The sequence below is a fragment of the Nycticebus coucang genome, chromosome X (genome assembly GCF_027406575.1).
Source record: "Nycticebus coucang isolate mNycCou1 chromosome X, mNycCou1.pri, whole genome shotgun sequence".
Taxonomy (NCBI): domain Eukaryota; kingdom Metazoa; phylum Chordata; class Mammalia; order Primates; family Lorisidae; genus Nycticebus; species Nycticebus coucang.
Genome location: NC_069804.1, coordinates 74,399,587 through 74,421,866, shown reverse-complemented (window position 1 = coordinate 74,421,866; position 22,280 = coordinate 74,399,587). Strand labels below are relative to the sequence as shown.

The window sequence follows — 22,280 nt, the reverse complement described above, 5'->3', positions numbered from 1 at the left end:
AAAACCATAATAAGATACCACATTATGCCTACTGAAATGATAATGACCTCAAAAGGCAGATGATAACACATGTGAGTGAGTATGTGGAGAAACTGGAACCCTCATACACTGGTGGTGGGAATGTAAACTGTTTTAGGCACTGTGGAAAACAGGCTGGCAGTTCTTCAAAATGTTAATCATAGACCATATTTAACCATATGACCCAACAATTTCACTCCTAGTTAGATGCCCAAGAAAAATGAAAACAGACGGTCACACAAAATACAATGTTTAGTGTTAGTTATAATAACAAAAAATAGGAAACAAATCAAATGCCCATCAACTGATGAATGGATAAACACAATGTGATAGATGCATCTAATAGGATATCAATTTGGCAATAGAAAGAAAGGATGCACTGATACATGCTGTAACATGGATAAATCTGGAAAATATTAGGCTAATTGAAAGAAGCAAGTTGCAAAAGACAACATATTGCATGATTCTACTTATGTGCAATGTCCAGAGTAGGCAAACCTATGGAGACACAGAGTTGATTAATGCCTGTCTAGGGCTGGGGGATGAAGGGTGTAGTAGAGAGGAACTAGAGAGTGACAGCCAAGAGGTATGGAGTTTCTTTCTTTCTTTCTTTTTTTTTTTTTATTGCCACCGTATTTTTTATGGTTGTTGCTATTGTGAGAGTTTTTTTAAAATTACATTTTCTAACCTCAATTACAGAAAAATCTATTTTTTAATATTTATTTTCCTATCTCATCTGAATCCTTATTGAATTTTTTAGAATACTTTTTCTCATGGGTGTTTGTTGTAGGTAATCTTATAATCTACCAACAATAATGATTTTACCCTCGTGTTAATTATTATTATTTTTTATTGTTGGGGAGGTAACGAAAATGTTCTTTAATTGACTAACATAATGAATGTACAAATTAGTGAATATAATAAAAACCACTGCATTATACACTCTAAATGTGTGAAAAGTATGGTATGGGAATTGTATCTCAATAAATATGTCAAAAAAATAAAATAAAAAACAGCATGATAGATTTTACCCAAAGGCTATCATTTTCTAAACCCCGGCCTAGTACCTGGACTGTCTTATAACCTGTCTACTTGTGCTTGAGAAGAAGATGCATTTTCCAGTGTTGGGCCTAAAACTCTGTATATGACAAAAAATTAAGCTCGATTATTTTTTTCTGTTTAAATTTTCTATTTCCTTACTGATTTTTGTTTGCTTGTTTGTTTGTTTTGGTCTTCTTAATCTTCATTCAGTTCTTGAATGAAGTATAGTAAAATCTCTCACTCTAATGATGAGTTTGTTAATTTTTTCAAGTAATGCCATACTTTGTTTTGCATATAAGTTTCATTTGGAGATATACAAATGAAAACATATAAGTTTCATTTGGAGATATACAAATGAAAACATATAATTTTCATTTGGAGATATACAAATGAAAACATTCGGAAAAATTTGGAGATATACAAATTAAAATGATGTTATCATGTTGGTAAACTGTATTGTTTATCATTATGAACTTATTCCCTATTTAGAGTAATGTTTGTGTCATGTTCAACTGTTATTAATACAAATGCACAAGCTTTCTTTGTTTAGTATTCCCTATAAGTATTTTTCCATTCTTTGACCTTCAAACTTCGTGGTTACCTTAGCAATTTAAATGTAGATACTTAATAAAGTCTAAAGTTAATGAGTATTTTTATCTTCTTCAACAACATAATAATCTTAGAATTTTGTAAATTTAATGACCCCCCCATTAATGTATAAGTTATTGTCCAATTTTAAATTTTACTTGGCTATTTTTGCACAGATTAGAAACGACTATTATTTTTGTATGTAGTCAATAGATGTTTAAAATTATTTACTCGCATGTTTAGCAATACTTTTGTTCACCATTACCTTTTGCATCTTAAACCTTCTATCCAGTATCATATTTCCTGTATCTGAGATACATAATTTAGAATTTTCTTTAGTATGGGCTAAAATGTCTTTATTTTAACTTTCTTAAAAGATAATTCTGCTAGGTATGGAATTATCTCAGCACATTAAAGGTATTTTCCGTTATCTTCTTCTACCATTATGATTATATTTGGTAAATTAATATTAAATCTAATGGTTATTTTTGGTACATGATCTGTTTTGTTCTTATTTCTCCCTTCTTGCTAGTTGCTTTTTCTTTAGAGCTCTGTAAAAGCACTATAATGTGCCATTTGTATTTAAATTTTTTTCTAGCTTGTGACTTTTCAAAATTACTGGTTTGAAATATTTATGATGTCTTGTAGCAACATTGAAAATTCTCAGCCATTGTTTTTGGAATATTTCTTCTTTCCTACTCTATGACTACTCTGGAACTCTAGTTAGATGTGTATTAGATATGTCTTCTCATCCTCCATGTTTCTTAACTTATTATATTTTTCATTTTATTGGCTTTCAGTGTTACATTATGAGTAATTTATTTGTTCTGTCTTCCGACTCCCTAGTTCTCTCTGTAGTCATGTATGTGCATAACTCTGTTCTTTAATCTATCAATGTATTATATGTTTTATTCTACTATTCTATTTTTTAGCTTTAGACATTCTTGTTTTTTCCCCCCAAAATATGACTAATTATTCTTGATAGGTTCTTGTTTCTTATTTATATTTCAATCATTTGAAAAATCTCTTTAACCAATTTCAACAAAATTAACTTTATACATTCTGGTCTATTCTTCTGATTCTGGGGTTTCTAGTTTCTGTGGGTTGTTATTCAGGGTGTCTTGTTCCTTTGTGTGTATTTTTAACTGTTGACTGTGAAATTCTCATTTTCTTTGTACACATACGAATTTTGGATGCTGAATGAAAGTTGCATTCTTCCATAAAGGATTTGCTTTGCCAATCACCCATCAGAACTACTGATTTGGAATCTCTGTTTTTGGTTTTTCAAACCTTATAAGTATCCTGAATTAGGATTACAAAACCATATGAGGACCATTTGGGGTTTCAAATTGTCACAAAAGGTTTATTTTTCCCCTCTGCTAGGTGCCAAAATCAAGCAACAAAGATTTTCTTGCTGCTCCCTTCTGTGAGACAGATTTAATTCTTATTTACCCTTTTCGTTGAACATATGGCATTTTAGGGTACCAGTTTTATATATGTAAAAGTCTTCTATATGATACTGCATCTTGGGCAGGCCTTAGTCTTTATCTTCTACTTTCCTCACCTTTTACAGTCATCAAACATAGAAATTCAGAATCTTCTAGGGTCTAGTGAGATTCTCAGGAAAAAATCTGGGTTTGACACTTATTTACTCCCAAGGCTTGTTCCTGCTTTTACTTCCTTTTTGGCCTTTGATCTTCCTTACAATGACATCATACTAGTTCAGTAATGAATTTTAAAATATTATTTTTGTATTTAACTTAGCATTTTAATTATTTTCATGGGAGGGTCATTCAAGGTATCTAGTAAGACATACTTCTGGAAATAGAAGTCCTCAGCCAAATAACAATGCTTACTTCCTAGCACATATTCAATTGGGATATTAATAATTTATTCTCTCCTTTCCTTGTAGTCTTCAATGACATATTAACTATTATATGTATAAAACATCAATTAGATGGTAGTTGGTTGCTACTGTAACTAACTGAAAGCCAAACTAGTAGTTTGTGTGTAGGGGAGGAAGCTTCAAAGTTTAAAGGAGAAAGAGCTCATTTCCAGTTGAGAAAATAAGGGAAAATATCCTGGAGCTAGCTTTTGAGTTGAGAGCCTTAATGGGCAGGAAGGATTTGCCCAGGCAGAAATTGAGGAGGAAATTTCATATAGGGGGACACACATAAACAAAAGCTAGTAAAATGTATCATCCTATTCCCAATGGAAGCCTCTGGTCTGTTCTCTTGCCCGTTAATGCTTATCAAACAGTACTGCCTATATTCTAGGTCCTGTAAGTCAATACCATCTCCCTCAGAGATTCCCAAAGCAGCAATAGTTGCCCACATTGAGTCTGGATGGGAGATTTTTCTGTCAGTCTTTGGCCCATATCAAAATAGTCATATAGAATGGTCCAAGGAACATTAGTAGAAATATATTCCCACCAAAATCAACAGGAGTGTATTAATTGCAGGCAGGATATTGTGCTATAGGGTGGAGGATATTGTTGAAAGACAAGCAATATGCTACTAAGTGTCGTTTGCAAATACAGAAAACTCTATCATTGGTCTTTTCTAGGGTACTGAATTTTAAAACATAGGGATAAAATTATAGGCATTGGAGTGAGATAAAGTACGAAATTTGCACATTGACAAAATTCTAGTTTTAGCAAACATCAGAGAATATGAAAGCACATTAAGCTAGAAGAAACAAGCCTGGTCCATATCGCCGTTGCTCTGTAGGTGGGGAAACTGAAGTTCAGAAAGGGAAAGGGACCTACTTAAATTTACCTGCAAATTAGTGGCAGAAGCTGATACTCTGATTCCTTGGTTCAAAGCCCTTTCCCCTGTCTGCCTTTATAAACAAATGTACTCATAGGTTCTTTGGATACCCAATGAACTGCTGCATCCTAAGTACATTTAATGAGAGAGTAAGAGAGAGCAAAAGCTGTGGTAAGACACTTGGTAGGACCGGAAAAGAACATTCTCCCAACAAAACTCACGTGAAGTATAGGGAAGAGGTAGATGCTCTGTGAAAATCATGAATTCGTGCACACTGGGCATAACTGTCACTATTGGAGTGGGTGGTTGTAAAGATAATTCCATTGATAATGACTTCTTTAATTCCAGGTTATAATGCTGCCTGCTTTTGACTTCCTTGGGCCTCTGTGCAAATATTTTGAGAAAATCAACCAGCCTTTCAGCAAAGAAAATACAGCATACTGATTAAAATTGTAGGCTTTCTCAACAAACATACTTAAGCTTAGGCCTTATTATTTAAAAGTAATCTTAGGTTTAGGTCAGAAATAATGTTGAGTTAGAGCCTCAGTTTCCTTATCTACATAATGAAAGTAATTGTGCTCAAATCATAAGGTGTATGTGAGTATTGTAGAATGTACACAGAGTAAATAGCTTAGTGTTAGCATTTCCTGGCACATAGTCAGTGTTCAATATATTTTATTCTTATTGTTGGTTGTTCATTCTACCCTTAAATGAGCCTCTGTTTCACCCTATGCATACAATAAGTTTTAGCATAGCTTTCGTATCTCCAAACTCATCATATTTTTGCTTCATTCAAACAGTTTTAGTTATTTCAACTGTAATCAGTTGTAAGTTATGGAAAGTAATTTGTCTGAACATTGAAGTTAGAGGATAATTTAAACATACTGCAGGAGGTTTACATTTGTTTTCAATACTATCAATATAACTTATATTTCCTTTCTTAAATGGGAGAGAAAGGAGATGAGTGATAGCTGTGTGTTAGGAATTGAATATAGCCCTGGTAACTCACTTGAGAGTATGTCACACATGGTAATTATCTTTCACATATGGCAACTGAGAATGGCCACCTGAAGAAATTCTACCTCTTAACAGCACACATGAGGCCTTTCACAATAGGCCCAGGACCAGACTCCAACTCTTATTTCCCACTTGCTCCCTTTTTCTTTGTCTTCTAACAGAGGCCATACTCATTTAGACCTCTTGTGCATTTGTCCATCTGTTCCCTCTGCTGTGGTTGTCTGCTCAGCTACCTTCTCCTCTTGTGGAATTTCATCTCATTGTTCAAGGATGGAGTCAGATCTTACCTCCTTTAGGAAGGTGGAATTTTGCCTCTTTTACTTCAGTAATTTTTTTCTGATTTCCTATTTGGATAAATGAATGAGGCCCCATACTCACTGAACACCAATTTGGCTTGCTTCCTATAGCCTTCACTACCCCTTGAGGTGATGCTATTGCTCCTCTCTGGGGTTCTCTGTCTGCTGTTTGGGGTGCCTTGTACCAGTGTCTGTCATCTCAGGAAAGCCATGGCAGCTGCAAGTGGGTTAGTAGAAATGCAAGCTGTCACCACAAAGTCATTTGAACACATTCCAAGAATTGTACTGCCAGGTTCTAAGGTCTTCGACTGGTGTAACATGAGGAGATTGAGACACGAAATGAGACTCTAGGATTATGGTTTAGACTTAGGGCCACCTATTATTCAGGAGCAGTCTTTGGGCAAATCATTTCAATAAGCCTCAGTTTCCCTTTCTGCAAAATGGGCCTGATTCCTGACATTCCTGTCTCCTCAGGATGTTATGAGGTTCAGATGAGTTCATTTGCCTGGCAATGTTCTGGGAACTGAAATTCTGGCAAGGCCATCTATGGCTTTCTTTTATGCTTGGGATAAATGCCAAACTCTTTAGGGCGACACAGGCCCCTGCTGGCTTTGCTTATGCCTCGTTCTCTACTCTCATCTCCCCTAGCTAAACCCTTTTTCCAACCATTCCCTCAGGCTAACCTGTTTGCAGTTTCATGTCTGAGGAAGAATGCCCTTTTTATACCCCCAGCTCTATCTTCATTCAACTTAGGTTACCTGGACTTCTCTAAGAAGCTCTCTTTGACCTTCCTATTAGAATGGGCTAATCCTTCCTTTGTACACAAATAGAATACCAAAATTTTCTCAGCATAGCATCTATTACATTATGTCACAATTGTCTGTGTCTTTGGCTTCCCCAGGAGCTCTTGAGGGCAGAGATTATGCCTGTCTTCTTCCTGTACAGGACATAGGGTGGCTACATAAACAGTTTTTAAAAAAGGAAAGAACAAATGGATGAAGAGAGAACTAGATATACCCTGCCCCTTTGAGGAGTCTCTGCAGCTTTTTGAGGCAGGGGGGTTCTCCAACAATATAGTTCAACACTGACATTAGTCACCCTTAGCACTGTGTACATACATAAAGAGGCTCTGCTTCCTTTGGGACAAGTGTCATTGCCCAGATATTGGGTGATGTGCTTGCTTCTCACAGCATCCATCTACTCTGCTGGGCTGTTTTCTGATCTGAGATCTGAAGTATTCCAATAAGGGTGTGGGAAGGGCTGTTTTCATAGAGTTTGGTTTAAATCAGCTTATTTGGTATGCAGCCTTGTTGGTTGGCAGCCAGATTAAGTTCACTTAATGGCCTTCTCCTTGTTTGAAGTTCCCTAGGGAAGCAGTAAAGAGAAGAGAAGAAATTGTGGCCTGAAAAAACGGTGGCAGGATAATCTGAGGGTTTCAGTCATCAGCATCTTCCTGTTAATTCAGAAAGCCAAGTTCTCATACATCAGTGTCTTTTAAATGTTTCTCATTGCTTATGCAGTACCCATTCCAGCTCCCCCAACACTTCTCTCCTTCTCTCACCCGCTCTAGCAGTGGCATGAAGAAAGCTGCTGGGAGTGGATAGTAGGTGAATTAAGTACTGTGGTTGGGATAGAGATCCTTGGTTTGTATATGTGGGAGTCACACAACAAGATGTAGAGTCTCTCTCACCAGGGTTTTTAACCTGCTTGCAGGGGAATGGTAGAAATTCTCAGGTGGCCCATCACTTTGGCATGCTGTCTTGCAGGCGTATGAAGGGGTTGTGACATAGATGTTCTTTTTGGGCTGCCATCTTCATGTGAAGAATGAGAAGTTTGGGCTAGACATTGTCTAATATCCCTTCTAGTTACAAAGGCAGAACTTATAAAGACTAGCCTAATCTTTTTGGAGGGAATGGTGTGGGAGGGTTGGGATAGATTTGACAGGTTGAAGTCTCAGACTGGTCTGGCCCAAGGCATTTAAGACTTCAAACTCACTGAAGGCATAGACAGTACATGGATTGGAGTTTATTTAACTCCTACTTATCTCTGCCATTTATGAGACAATCTCAGTGGTAAACAAATTATTTCACTTTGAAGCCCTTTCCTCATCTCAAGGGGTTGATAGCATCTATTAGCTGGTACTCAACTATTGTTTCGAGTCCCCACTTCCCTGTTGTTGTATACAGGCAGTCCCTGGGTTACAAACAAGTTGGTTCTGTAGGTTTGTCCTTAAGTTGAATTTTTATGTAAGTGTGAATAAGTACATTTACCTATAACCTTTAATAATCCCCATTTATAGGTGTCAGTTGTACATCAGTCAGATATTTGGAACTTGGGGACTTAGCTCCCTCATTTGCAAGTGCAAGTTGTACATAAGACAAATGTTTGTAACTTGGAGACTGCCTATAAATGTGTGTTGAGTACAGATGCGATGATTCTAGCTCCAAAAATGTATTCTGTGGGGTAAAGGCCTTTTCCTTTTCCCCTTATGTCATGATTAAGAAAGATATTGCTATAGCTCGCAATCTCCATGGCGTCCACACTGGAAGGAACTTCCTATCTTAGCCTACTCCATACCTTCTAATAATACACACTGATTTTACAGATGAGAAAACTGGCATTGTGAAAAGGGCACTTGCTTATGTAGTACCCATTCCAGCTCCTCCAACACTTTTCTCCTTCTCTCACCCTCCTTTGTAGTGGCATGAAGAAACCCACTGGGAGTGTGTGGTAGGTGAAGTAGGTGTATTTCAGCAGGCCAGAATCCTAGATATCAACTAATTTCATGACTATGAGCAAGTCACATGCAATATTCTCACCTCCAGGCTCTTTTCACATCATTAGGAATCCTCTGTGCTTCCCTACTCCTTGGAATACCTGTGGGAAAATCTGTGGGAAACACCAACCAGTTGCCTTTTCAGGCAGGAGCTGAGTGGGGAGTGAAGCCAAATAAGACGGTTGTTAGGGTATTTGTTGCACATGCAAGAAAAGAGGATCTAAGCATAGGGGCTCTGACTTACACACACAACTCACATATAAATGCACTGTCTCTTACTTAGACACACACAAGCACACATCCCAAGAATCTCTTATTTTCCTCTCCTCTCCATGAAGCACTGATCTCAGGAGTTTGAGAATCCATCCACTCTTGAGGTGGTCAGTGATAAACATGGCTCAATGTGGGATCATTCTCAGAGGTTATGGTATTTTAATGGGGAGCAAAGCCAGAGCAAACAGCCCAGCTGTGTCACATATGTTCTCACCAAATCCTCAACCTAGCCCAGGAAGGAGGCATTGTGACAACCCCTATTACAGGTGAGGATGCTGAGTTATAGAGAACTTTCTTGTTATTTCTTGACATGCCTGTCATACCTCATTAATGGCTTGCATCTCAAGCCTAGAAATTCAGTTTGGAATCTCGTAAGTATTCACACTGAGAGGGTAATAGCAAGAGGTCTTGCTTGAATTGAAGAAACCAAAAGGTTGGGCTGGACTTTTCTGGATGGTTGAGGATGGAATGGACACTGACAAATAGCGAGAAGTGAATATGCCCATTCCTTATCCAAAGCTTGGTTAGCATTTGGCAGTTAGGTCACCATTTTATGCTTCTACAAGGATAAGAATGAGAGAGTGAGCAGCTGGGTTTTGTGTGGCTTTTCCCTGGCTGACAAGCTCAGAGCTTTTCATGGGAGGTTGTATGGGCCGCCAGTGTCCATCTGTGCTTTCTAGCACAGATCTTTTATTTTGGTGGTCCCAGGTCAACCTAAGCTAAGGCCAACACAGGGAAAATTTATAAGCCTTGTGTGAAGATTTTAAAAACTATACGAAAGTCAAAAAGTAGCATAAAAGGCCACTGGGCATGATACCAACTCTTGACTTCAATAAAGACAGTCAATAAAAAGAGCTAATTAAAAGAACCCTGATGTCATTCATCTGAAATTTTAGATTGTTTTATGTTTTAACAAATTAACAATGGTGATAAGAGGACATTAGCAGCTTTTCTCGGGTCTCTTTGTTAACAATAACTTGACTCTGTAGCCACAACAGGGGCTGTGGCCAAGTTTTAGCTGGCAGACCAGCAGGCCAGTATTTTACACAATGGATGACATTTCTGAAAGCAGAGGCAGAGACGAATCCAAAGTCACACATGTATTCCAACAAACAAATTTCTGCCATTTTTTAATTGTATTTAGAGCAACAAAAGATTCCAAGATTACAAAAAGAGAACAGAACACTAGCTAACGCTTGGGGCTGATCCTGTTGCCCAGGGGAGACCAAGTGCCACTGTGAGAACTGAGCCCCTTCAAAAGAAGTTTCAAGCAAAATTGTTTCTTTTTAAAAAATATTTGTATGATGCTTTCTTTCTCTCTTTTTGTCCTTAAAATCAAAATTAAGTCTTATCTCTGGTTACATAGTCTGTTCCCTTCTGCTGCCAGATTAATCTCAAGGACAGCACAAGAATGTCATGTCCGAAGCACTCCCTAATCAATGTTCCAGTCTAGGGGAAAGCAGAAAGGTATCACTATGTGGTGAGGGGACACTTTTCTTTTGTTGGGTCATCTTGATAGTGGCTGCTCTCAGCACCCAAGTGGCTTATGGGATAGGACAACTCAACAGGCACTTTGCTGCAGGACAGTTAGCACCAAGGGCTAGGGCAGTGAAACAATGCAAGCCTGGCCTATCTGCTCTGCAGAGTGCAGGGTCCCAAACTGAGGCAGCAGCCAAGGAAGGCACGACCAGAGAAGCAGCAACATTTACAAATTGTCTTTCCTTTGGGATATGAATATGTGTGTTCTAGTCTTTAGTGGGCGATGGGCAATGGAATCTGCAGCTACATGACAGTCTTATTAAGCAGCTTATGTAGGAAGTGCTTCAGGCCACATAGGCCACCCATTCTATAGCTTCTCACTTATGACATAAAAATCTAAGTGACAAGTGGGGTAAGGAAAAATCCCAACACCATGCTCCACTGAAGTGTGATTGGAACCAAATCAATCCATATTACCTACTTTCTGGTCATATCAAATGGGGATAAATCAAAGCTGAGTCAAAGCTGTTTTTTACTCTAAAACTCTGCTTAATTCAAATGCTGTATCTATCACTTTTTCTGGGAGTGGTAGAATTCAAAAAGATTTGTCACCTCAGCTGAACTATCTGAAAATGAGTGACTAATGTGGATTTTTCTGCCTTTACCTAGAAATGGTTGAAGGTTGGGAGGCTCTGGGCAACAGACCCCAGCATCAAACTTTTAACCAAAGAAAAACAACCCTACCATGGGCAGAGATGGACCTACACCTATAGAGATAAAACTTCTAGTACACTGACAAGTTTTAGCAGAGAAAAACACATTTTCATTTGTCAAAATCTTTACAGAATATATCCAAAACCAGAATTAGAGCACACAGACACCCAGTAGCAAGAGCACCTCAATTGCAAGCAAGTAAATTTGTATAAAAGATGGAGCACTTGCTCCAGGTTCCCACATGCAGGAAATTGCCTTTCTCATAAGGATGGTGAAGACCAAGGAATAACTCTCCTTCTTCCAATGGCTCAGGTCCACTGACTAATTAGGAGGTTGCTGACTAATCATTTGGGTGGGCTTTTGGCCTCAAACCTGGGCCTTCCCTTTGGTAAACCCTAATCAGGTCAAATGAGTCTTCATCAACCTTTCCACATTCATTTGTCTCAGACTAGTAAAGTGCAATGCATCATATTCCCTACCCTTTATCCCCCTGTGCCCCTTTGCAAGGCTTGCGAGTTAGGCTTAACAGGGGAGTGGTCTTTTAGTTATTCCATCAATCCAGGTGTCTTGTTTGTTTTGAGAGAGCTTCCAAAATGTAACTTCAGCTTCTCTCACAAATGCATGGCATTGGATATGACCTGGAACCAAATACAAAGGTGCAGAGAAAGGTAAAGCTATCAGAACACATTATATCTATATATATAATTCAATTTTGAAACATGGATACAAATACTCATTTACAATATATTTAAACCTTCTGCCTAAATCACAGAGAATTTTTTGTGCTGTTCAAAGTAGCCAGAAATTGGAATTTCTGCCTTCTGTCCTTCTAGTGCAAAATCTAGTCCTTTAAATGCTCCCTGTGTCAGTAAGGGCTTCACATCTTCAGATAAGCTAACATGGGCACTAGCAAACACAATGGCCAAGAACAGTTCCATTTCCAGCCATGCAATAATGGAGCTTTATTTGTTCAACATCTACTAGAGAAAAAAGGAAAGCTAGTTCTGCTTATAAAATCACTAGTGAGGGACAAATAATCCCATTTTTTCCAAAATTATTTTCAACTCTTCTAAACATGTATATTGTGAGGGGGTAAAAAAATCCCCACAAAACTGTTGTAAGTCAGTCACCAGCAAAGTCCTGCCTTTGGACAGCTTACTAAAGAGGCACTAATGCTTGCTCCCTCCCTGCCCTTAAAATTTTGGTATCTTAGCAGACACAATGTAATCTTTGGTTGCATAATGTGATGCTTTTATCTCTCTCTCTTTTTTTGTCTTTTTGTAAAAACTGCTTTCAGATTTTTCAAAGAGATTAATGGTAAGAAAAGATCTGCCTATAAAGGCATTGGGGTAGAAACTTCCTTTTCCAAGAAACTGCAAGTGCTAAATGGCTTCTTTTGACTTTAAAATTGGGGTTTGATCTAGTGCTTTAGCATTCACAATTCCCATGACCCTCCATGGTAGGTCAAGCACGAAAACCACTCCCTTGGCCCAGTGCCCTCTCATCTGGGCAACTGGCATAGGATAATTAGTAGTCAGACTCTAGTTTTTCTAGAACTATATGGGGGCTATGCAGGGACAGTCAATGGACTATCTGGAGAAAGTCTCTTCAAGTGTAGTACTGGTGCAAGTCTGGGAAAGGGCAGAGTGAGTGGCTTGGACCTTTGTGCCCTTCCAGGTATTAAGAGAAAGAAGGGGGCAAGGCCACATCTGTGCTGTGCCTAATGAAACAAATACTTAGGAGCTACTTGAAGCTCAAAATTAGCTCCCATGTGTCAATATCATGTGGGTGATGAACATATCTTCTTTTAAAGTACAAGTCAAATACAACTTGTTATATATACCTACATAGACAGAGAGGAACTCTACCATCAGCACATCATTTCTCAACCTGGACAGTTACCTCAGCAACTACCCAAAGGATGAAGTGAAGTTCCGTTTTTTTTTTTTTTTTTTCCTTTTTAGTGCCAGTGAACAAACATAAAAATATACGTATTACTGATTTTTTTCTTTTCAAAGATACATGCCAGACTCTCTCAAAAACCCTTTCTCAGAGTAACATAATTAAAAAAAAGAATGACCTTTCCAGGAATAACAATATTGCCCATGGCATAGAAAAACTATGAAACAAAGGATTCAACTCCCATGTCAGCTCATAGGCCAGGCCCAGGCGAGCTGCCCAATGAATGAGAGCTAAAAATGCCACACGACTCTTTCTTTTGACCACGGTGTTTGTGACCATGGCAGCTGTATGCTTTCCAGAACAGATGGGGCCTTCTCCTTGGTGCTCCTTCTTTTTCTCTTCCTTACTCTCCATTCCCATCAAGCATTGCCAACTTCTTTGGAGATGGTCCCCATGACTTGTCTGGTGAGTAATTCTCATCTTCTAGTTCACCAGGTGAGTGAGTCTGGGTGGCCAGTCCCTTATGGATGAGCACAGTGTACAAACCACAGCAACTCTGTTTGTAAAGCAGAATGCTTGCACAATGAAACTTCTGTCGGTTATGTTGGCTGAAACATCAATTGCCAAATGAAAAAAAAAAAATCTTCCCCCTTTCCTGTGTGAGAGAGGGAGCCAACCTAAAATCTCTTTTGCTAACTCAAACCCCAGTACAGAAACAGTAGACTTAAAGCCTTGTTTAGGCCATTTTCCCCTGTGTTTTTGCCATTTGGAAATCTGGAGTAATCCAGTTGTTGTTGCTTTTAATTACATGCTGTTTCACTGATTTGGGGCTTTTATAAGTCAAAGACATATATATTCATAAAGACAAGAGTCACAATTGGGAAATCCATAAAGATGAAAATTTGATATAGAAATGGAAAGGATAGCCTCTACTATTTACAAGGGGAGGTATTAGAATGATATAATTGAATCCATGTACCACAAAAGATGAAAATCGTTTCAAAACAGTTGTAAAGGACCTATTAAAATGTAATCTAGTTTAACTGAAAAGAATGATGAATGTTGTTTTCTTTCTGTTTAAAACAGCTAAAAGTAATCCTGTACATAAGCCAGATGGTGCTGTAGCAAACCAGAATTTGTCTGTTCTACCCCAGTAAGGGAACTTGTCAGCTTTAGTTTTGCCCAGCAGTCTTGGATTGACATATCATCCATCTTAGGTTTGCCTCTTCCTTGTTATTTAAAGAAGCTGTTTTGGAAGTTCATTTGGCTATTAATATCAACACAAATCAGGGGAGGAAACCCATGTGGATCATATTATATCACTCCAAAACTATATTCTCAACAAGCAGAGTGGACCAACTAAAATGAGAAGCTTGGTGACTGGGTCCTGATTTCTCAGGTTCAACCGATGAGGATAATTGCTAAATGAGGAGGCCGTGGCCAAGAGAAGAAAGTAGGTGGACATTCCCCCCTCACTCAGTGTTGGGGAATAAAGTCAACAAAACACAGGTGTGCCAAAGGACTATATAAAACCAATGTCCCAGGAGCACAGCCTGAATTCACAGGTGGCAGCGAATCAGAGCCACACCAACCAAACCATTCCAAAGGATGCCATGTTCTGCTGAAAGTCTCAATGGTTCAGCCTCACTCTGACTGAGAGACAGTAACTATGGTGGGGAATCTGGGTGAGTAGGGTCAATGTCAGAGCCTAGAATCAGCAGCAGAGGAGGATGATAAGTAAACTCACCAGATGGTGCCCATCTGGCTTTAGGCTTTGCCTTTGGAGCCTTTAATTTGGTAGTCAGAGTCTTCTTTTGGTTCTGCCTCTTTTCTTCCCATGATTTCTGCAGGTGGATATGTTAGGGGGCAAAGAGACTACTTGCAGGGTTTCCGTTTCTGGTACTTTCATTGTAGTAATTGAGTTTTCTCTTCAATCTTAATCTTGGTAGCTCTCTTTAGCTGCTGTAAAGAAGGAAGTAGACATTTTTCCACTTGGTGTGAGGGTATAATCTCTGGAGGACAAGGGCAAGGCGCCCAGTTTGTCCAATTGCTTTGATGCCTTCTTTCCAGTTTCTCTAAGGGCTCCAGAGATATGATAGTTGATGAGACATATTTGGTAAGAAGTCTTTGAGACTACTGCCATCTGGAGAGAGATGTCAGAGCTGCTGGCTTACTAGCCTTCTTGGTGGTTAGGGCTCTTAGTGGAGAGTCTGTGAACAAGCTTCACCACCATGGCTAAAATGTAGTGTGGCAAACTTCAGGCCCCAAAAACACTGAAATGGGGGTGAAAGGAGCTTGTGGCCATATTGGGTCTGCCAGACAACTTCATTCAGGTCTTTCTAAGATGGGGAAAAGGTGGTGGCAGTGAGGAATCAACTACTTAGTGTCCTAAGTGAGAGAACAGTCAAGCCATCATTTCTTTCTCCTCTGATTCCAGCTGCAATCTTCTCCCCGGCTCACACATGAGAAAGCAGACCTGGATCCACATGAGGCCTTTTAAAGGTTCAGATCTTTCCTCTCCTCACTAGTCTGAGTCTTCAGTAGAAGTAGCCAAGTTTTGGCTAAAGAGAACATTCAGTTCCAAGCTCTTAGAAAAACTATTGAAAGTCAATTTGAGGGTGGAGACAGAGGGTGAGAGAAGAAAGAATTGGAGGGGGAGGAGTTCATATGTAGACAAATTTTCAAACAAGAAGCACATTTTCAGTACAATGAATTGCACTGAAGTTGAGCAGTCTAGCCCCCAGGGGCCAAAGCTGTGGGCAGGTACTGATGATCCATCTGCCCTCCTTGTCCTCTCCTCTCTTTGTTTCTCCTTCCCAACTCAGCTCTGGGGTCACCCTGCCCTCTAATGGCAACAGGCATTGGCAGAAAATAAAGCCTCCCAGGGAGGGAGGGGATGAAAACAAGCAGTGACGCCCATGAGCCTTGAATTTTCACCTTCTTGTAGTCACTGTTGGCCTCTTTGGGGATTGCTGTTTGTTTTTGTTTGTTTATTTTTTGAAGCAAAAAACCCTAGCAAGGTTTTTTGGCTTTTTTGCTTTTTGTTTTGCTGTTGTTGTTTGTTTGTTTTGGGTTTTGCTTTTTTCCCCAGATACTTTTAGCTCTCCAAACTTCTCGTGGCATAAGGTAAATGTTTGTGTGGCTGGCACACAGTGCAGTGCTATAAACAAGCACAACTTGACACTGGGCCATGTGAGGATCATCACAGATTTAAAGAAATACAATGCCATTGGATACACAGGAGACATGTCAGGGAGGAGAACTGGAAGGGGCCATGGAGGATCAGATAGGGAGGGAAGAGGAAAAAGAGTAAAAGAAAAGAGAAAAAAACCCAGCAAATAGAACTCAGAAACATGTTCATGACAGACTGTACATCAATAGAGGAAATTCCCCAAGGCACTGCAGAGAAGTAGTGCAGAATTATATAGCAGGCAGAATACATCTGAAAAGGTGATGGGCTGGGGTGAAGAAATGGGGGATTCCAATGCTTCACTGTGTGTGGAAATAAATGGGCTTGACTTTCCCAGAAAGGATCTTGGGCACTTGCACAGAGATGATCTCTGCCATCATTTCCGGAAAGTCCACGCTCACCATGTGGGACTTGATTAGCAGGTCAAAAGTGAACTGATGCAGCTCTCTTGCAATCTGTAGGCGATAAAGAGGGGGGGGAGGGAGGGAGGGAGAGAGAGAGAGAGAAGAGAGAGAAGAGAGAGAGAGAGAGAGAGAGAGAGAGAGAGAGAAAACAGGTTTGCCAAGGAGTTGGCTTCTGGAGACTCTGGTCCTTTTAGCCCATTATTTCCTTCCCCACTTCCTTGTCCTTGGTCCTCTCCCATGAGATCACATTTTTGTTTGTGTGTGTGTGTGTGTGTGTGTGTGAGAGAGAGAGACAGAGAGAGAGATAGAGAGATGGTCTCCAGGGAGTCACCGAGGGCTCCCAATAAATCTCTTATACAATTGCAAGCTCTTTGATTCAGGAAGGGGTGTTCCTCTTCCCCAGAGCACTCTCTCTCTCTCTCTCTCTCTCTCTCTCTCTTTTACCTTTCTTTCTCTCTCCCTCTCTCTCACACACATTCTCTCTCTTCTCTCTCACCTCTCTCTCTCTTTCTCTCTCCCTGCCCCCCCCCACGCACATACACGCACATGCACATTACTCAAGGAAGAAAGGAAAAATATCCAGGTCTGTTTTGTCTGCCTAGAGAATTCATCTGCTGTAAGCTCCTTCCCTCAGTCCCAACTGCTCTGTTCTGAACTCCTCCACCCATTTCCCCACAGCCAGCTGGGACACTGTGACCCATGTTCCTTCTCCAGTGCATTTTCTTCCTGGAGCACACTCAAAGCCAAAGGGGAATGGAAGCACCTCCCAACAGGTGGTACCAGACTTTAAAGGAGCAGATTATCACTTAGCTTTATCAGGTTGCTCTCCCTGATAAAGCACCCTCCATTGTTTGCTTACAGGCTGCACGGAGTCCAGGAGCTTGGTAAGCTGGTAGAAGCGCCTGGAGCAGGATGTGGGATTTTTTCTTTTGCATGCAATGATACGATCAAGTTCCTTGATGTAGTTCATTCGAAGTTCATCAAAGAATTTTTGATTTTTCAGCCCATCCACTGGAACTGATGTAGGATGAAGACAGAACAGGGAGGGGAAGCATGCCCACAAAGAAGCATTAGACAAAGTACCAAGTTTTATGATCACAAACTTGACCCCCACCCCCACAGGGAACTAGTTACTTGGCTTCCTGTCAGTTGATGTCTGCATGCCTGTGGCCTTTGGTCTGCCAGGGAGATCTCAGGGAAAAAGATCACTGGACCCTATCTGAAGAGATCAAGTAAATAAAATTTACTGAACCTTTCCTTTTTCTAGTCTTCTCATGTATCCATCCATGTCTTAGATCCTAAGGTTTTATGTCATCACAGTCCAGGCCTGATTGAGAAAAGTAAAGCATATGTATTTGAATATCAAAATTTGCCTCATTTCTCCCTTACACAGATGCAAAGACAGCACTCTGTTTAGAAGGGACACAAAAAAAGTTCCTGGGCTGGTAAATAAACCCTTAGTTGCTTACATAGACCTCTTTTGGCAGAAGAGGACATTTCTTCCAGGAGGCAATTTTTCTTGCTCTACTTCCCTGCAGGTAATACAAGGTGGGCCATGTTTGTTTTTGTAGCAGAAGATGTAAAAAAAATTCAGAGACCTGCTGCAACTAGCCAAAAAGGCCTTATCCCACAGAGAGAGTAAGGGTAGGTAGGGGATTGGACAGAGGCTTAATTCTAGCAAAATCTGGTCTCTAGTCATGAAAGTGGCCTGTGTTAAGAAAAATGCTGAAGGATATTAGGCAGGGAGAAAGAAGAAGAAAGTGGCGAGGAACTGGCTTCTCCCTGATAATCTTTTGATGGTGAAAGTTGTTCCTTTTGAGTTTCTGTGCCCCCCATGGCATTCCCTGAGCCTCCAGGCACTTACTAATGCTGAAAAGTAGCAGTGCTTTCATGCACAGGAATTCCTGAGGTGTGATTTGGAGCCATCCAAACTCTTGAGAGAGGTGCCTCATTCGGACACACTGGCTGTACATCCGGGACTTGTGCATGCGGTACCTGAGAAGGAGATACACATAATAAAAGGAAGAAGAATGAAGGGAGGCTTACAACAGGCCCAGAGGGAATGTCTCCAGTTTCCCTCCTTTTCCAGGTTCTCCAAGAGCTTTCTGTTTCTCTTTTCTGTTCAGTGACAAGGAATAAGATTATTCTTTATTTCCAAAATCCTGGTATTCTGATAACTGCTCATCTTCCCTGGCCAGGATATGGGTGAGAATTTCCAGGTCTCTGTGCCCCATCTGTTTCCTGAGTCAGATACGGGAAAGCCTAACCAAATGAACACAATGGAGCAGGCACATGATCTCCCTGACTACAGAGCTAATATCCTAGCTATAGCCAGAGCCAGAACCTGCCTCTTAGGTGTCCAACATCTATAATTTCTAGTAGAGAGGCCCTAGAAATAAGCTTTTAACATCAGAACATGAGGGCGTACCAATAACCAAAGCATTTGGTCATCCTGCTGACTCCCCTGTGTCTGGCCTGGAATACCAGAAATTTTATCATTTCTTTAAAAACTGCCAGCAACGGATATTCCACATTATCCTTTCAAAACGAGTTCTAATGGTTTTCAAAACTGCCAGGCCACCCTTGGCCTTCAGATTTTAAGACTGTTCTTTTTTAAACATCAAAGGTGGCAAGAAAAGCTTTTTCATCTTTCTCTGTTGCAAGCCTTATGGATTTGTTCTATAAAATTTAGATTCAGTCAAAGACCACACTTAAGGACCTAGAAGGCCACATGTGATCTTAAGTCCATATGTTCGCTAGTCCTAGAGGGGAAGCCCATTCCCCCATATGCTAGCTGTTCCTTACCATAGTTTGGGAGCTATTAACATATGTGAGCTACTTTCAATGTAGTGACTTAACATATCATCATATTATCACCTATAAATTATATGGTGAAATGCCAAGGCTTGGAGAGCTTCTTGGGTGGGAGAAACCTTCTCGATTCCATGACTGGCCATTGCATAACTTTAAGAGACAACACGGCATCCTCCCACTACTAGGCTTTCTGGTTTTTAGCACTTCAGAAATCAAGTGTGTATGTGTGTGTGTGTGTGTGCACATGCATGCACACATGTATAAGACAGAAATTTACTGTGTAGCATGTGAAGAGAAAAAAAGGAAATTTGACACCCATTTAAGTGGTGAGAACAAGACTTCTCAGAAGGAGTCCAAAGGCTGTGCTTTGACATTTTGGTCCCCAAGTCACTAGCCTAGTCCACAGGGTGAGCATGCCTAGTACTGTCTGGAGGAAGGCTCAGCGCCTTATCTCAGAGAGATCTTGGGTGCCCTGGAGAAAGAGGGAAAAGGGGTAGATAGTGTAGAATTATTCAACTCAAGTCGAAGCCCAACTAGAAAGAGGAAGTGTTTAGATAGTATCACAAGTCAATTGACCAGAACAGTGTTGCTCCAAGCTCTTTCATCCTAGAGAATTTTTGAGTAAGATCTGCTGACCCTGTGGCCTGGCCTTGTTCCAGTCTGCATTGGACTTCAACTCTCTGTTGATGACAACATGTACTCTTTTACCATTGAAATCATAGAGGATTCCTGTAACATTGCAGCAGGCCCCAGGGACAAAGAAGATGGAGAATAGAGGAAAAGAAGGGGAAAAGGCAAGGGGAGGAATTCAAAGGGAATAGAAACAAGAAATGAGGAGAAAGGGCAAAAAGAACAGGAGAGAGTTGAAGGAAAGGGAGAAGAGAGTGCAGAGTAGAAAAAGAAGGGCAGGAATGGAATTGAGGAGAGCAGGGGTAGGGTAGGTGGAAATAAACAAGAATAGATAAGAGAGGAAATGAAGGTTAGAAAGCACTGAGCACAGTGTCTACCTAATACATAGTAAGTGCTCAGTGAATGACATGTAGGAAGGTGCTATTATGATACTATTCACCATTCTACAGATGAGATTTGAGGCTCAGAAAAACTCAGAAATTTTCCCAAGGTCATATGGGTAAGGTTCAAGCCCATTATCTTCACAGCATGTACTCTCCAAAAAGACAGAAAGAAAAAAACGGGATTTATGATAAGGTTTGGTGTCAGAGAGATCAAAAAATGGGTTAGTTTCTTTCCACACCCACACCGGCATCTGCAGCTTTGAGACTTTGTGATGTGGGCTGTTCTCACTGGGGTTAGGTGATATCTCAGGGTGGTTATGATTTGTATTTACCTGATGATTAGGACAATGAGCATTTTTTTTCATGTGTTTGTTGGCCATTTGTCTGTCTTCTTATAAATGGAACTGTTTGGTCTTGTTGACTAGTTTCAGTTCTGTGTAGATTCTAGTTACCACTGCTCTGTCAGATTCCTAGCACGCAAACATCTTCTGAATGTCAGAAGAAAGGAATACTTTTACACTGCTGGTAGGATTTCAAACTAATACAGCCTTTAAGGAAAGAAATATGGAGAATCCTCAAAGGGCTAATAGTAAGCCTTTCATCTGATCCTGCACTATCATTACTAGGTATCTACCCAGAAGGGAAAAAATATCATTTTACAATAAGGAAATTTGCACTAGAATGTTCATTATAGCTCAATTCACAATCACTTGATATAGAAACAACCCAAGTGCCCATCAGCCCATGAATGGATTAATAAACTATGGTATTTGTATACCATGGAATACTATCCAGCCATAAAAAGATGGAGACTTTAAAGCTTTATATTAACCTGGATGGAACTGAAGACCATCTTCTTATTAAAATATCACAAGAATGTAAAAACAAATATATAATGTACTCAATACTAATATGAAACCAGTAGATTAACAACTATATTCCTATATAAGAGAAAAATGCAATTAAATCAAGTGGGGGAAGAGGGAAGGAGGGAAAGATGAGAGAGAAGGAGGGAAGGATTGGTAAGCTCTCACTTAATGGGTACAAATTAAGAGTATACAGTGCACCCCCTGGGTCAAGGGCTCAACTACCACTTGAACTATACCTAACAAACGCAAACAATGTATCTTGATCATTTGTATCCTCATAGCTCATATTAATCTGAAATTAAAAAAAAAAAGACAATGGCTTGGCCTAGCTTGGAAAAGTCTCTATCTCTCTCTTTGAGTCTCAGTCTCCTTGTTAGTACCTTGAGGATGCTGGCAATAATTAGTGGCTCTTGACTTGAGGGTACTATGTCCTCAGGGGGCATTAGGAATGTGTGTGGGCAGTTTGGGCTGTCAGAGTGACTGGAATCTTATTTTGTATTTAGTGAGAAGGTGCCAGGGATTCTTAACATATTCCAATATGTAAGAATGTATTGCACAACGAAAAATTATTCCTACTAAAATTTCAATAGCATCTATGTTCACAAGCACTTTCTAGATGTTTGTAGGTACCCTGAGAGCTCTAATATAGTGGATTATTATAAGGGGATGGGAGGGCTTATTATTTCAGGAGCTCTGGGAATTGGTGGTTCTTGGCCTCTATCCCTGTGGAGAGATGTGTGGCATCTTTTGATGAAATGGATGGGACTGTGCCAGGCAAATGAGATGGGGGGGTGTCATATGCTTACTCAGAGGTACAGAAGGAAATGGGGATTTAAAAAATAACTAGTTATCACCTTGCAAAGCTCCAAAGGTCTCAGGGGAAGGTGGAGCAGTTGTTCATGGAGTTGAGTCAATCACTCAAGCATAGGAGGGGATTGGAGATGGGAGTTAGGGGAATTTTTAAGGTCTGCCCCAGAAGATGGCATCATAGGCAACTCTTTGGAGGTCTGGATGCTACAAAGCAGGTCATACCAAAGTCCCAGTGGCTATTCTTAGCTTCTGGTTATCAGGCTGGTTAGGTTGGAAGAGGGCAACTGGGGACGCTCACTCTCCATTGC

At 40.1% G+C, this 22,280-nt stretch overlaps 1 protein-coding gene across 1 annotated transcript in view; it reads right to left on the bottom strand.

Annotated features, from left to right (window-relative positions):
- Positions 1-16,211: 16,211 nt before the first annotated feature.
- Positions 16,212-22,280, bottom strand: part of AR (androgen receptor) — a 229,692-nt gene continuing 223,623 nt past the window's right edge. Inside the window, exons 7-9 of the mRNA XM_053579728.1 lie at positions 18,331-18,461; positions 17,326-17,483; positions 16,212-16,517 (exon numbers count right to left, since the gene is read on the bottom strand). Of these exons, the coding sequence (XP_053435703.1) occupies positions 16,362-16,517; positions 17,326-17,483; positions 18,331-18,461 (445 nt within the window). The 3' untranslated portion in view covers positions 16,212-16,361. The remainder of the gene's footprint in view (positions 16,518-17,325; positions 17,484-18,330; positions 18,462-22,280) is intronic.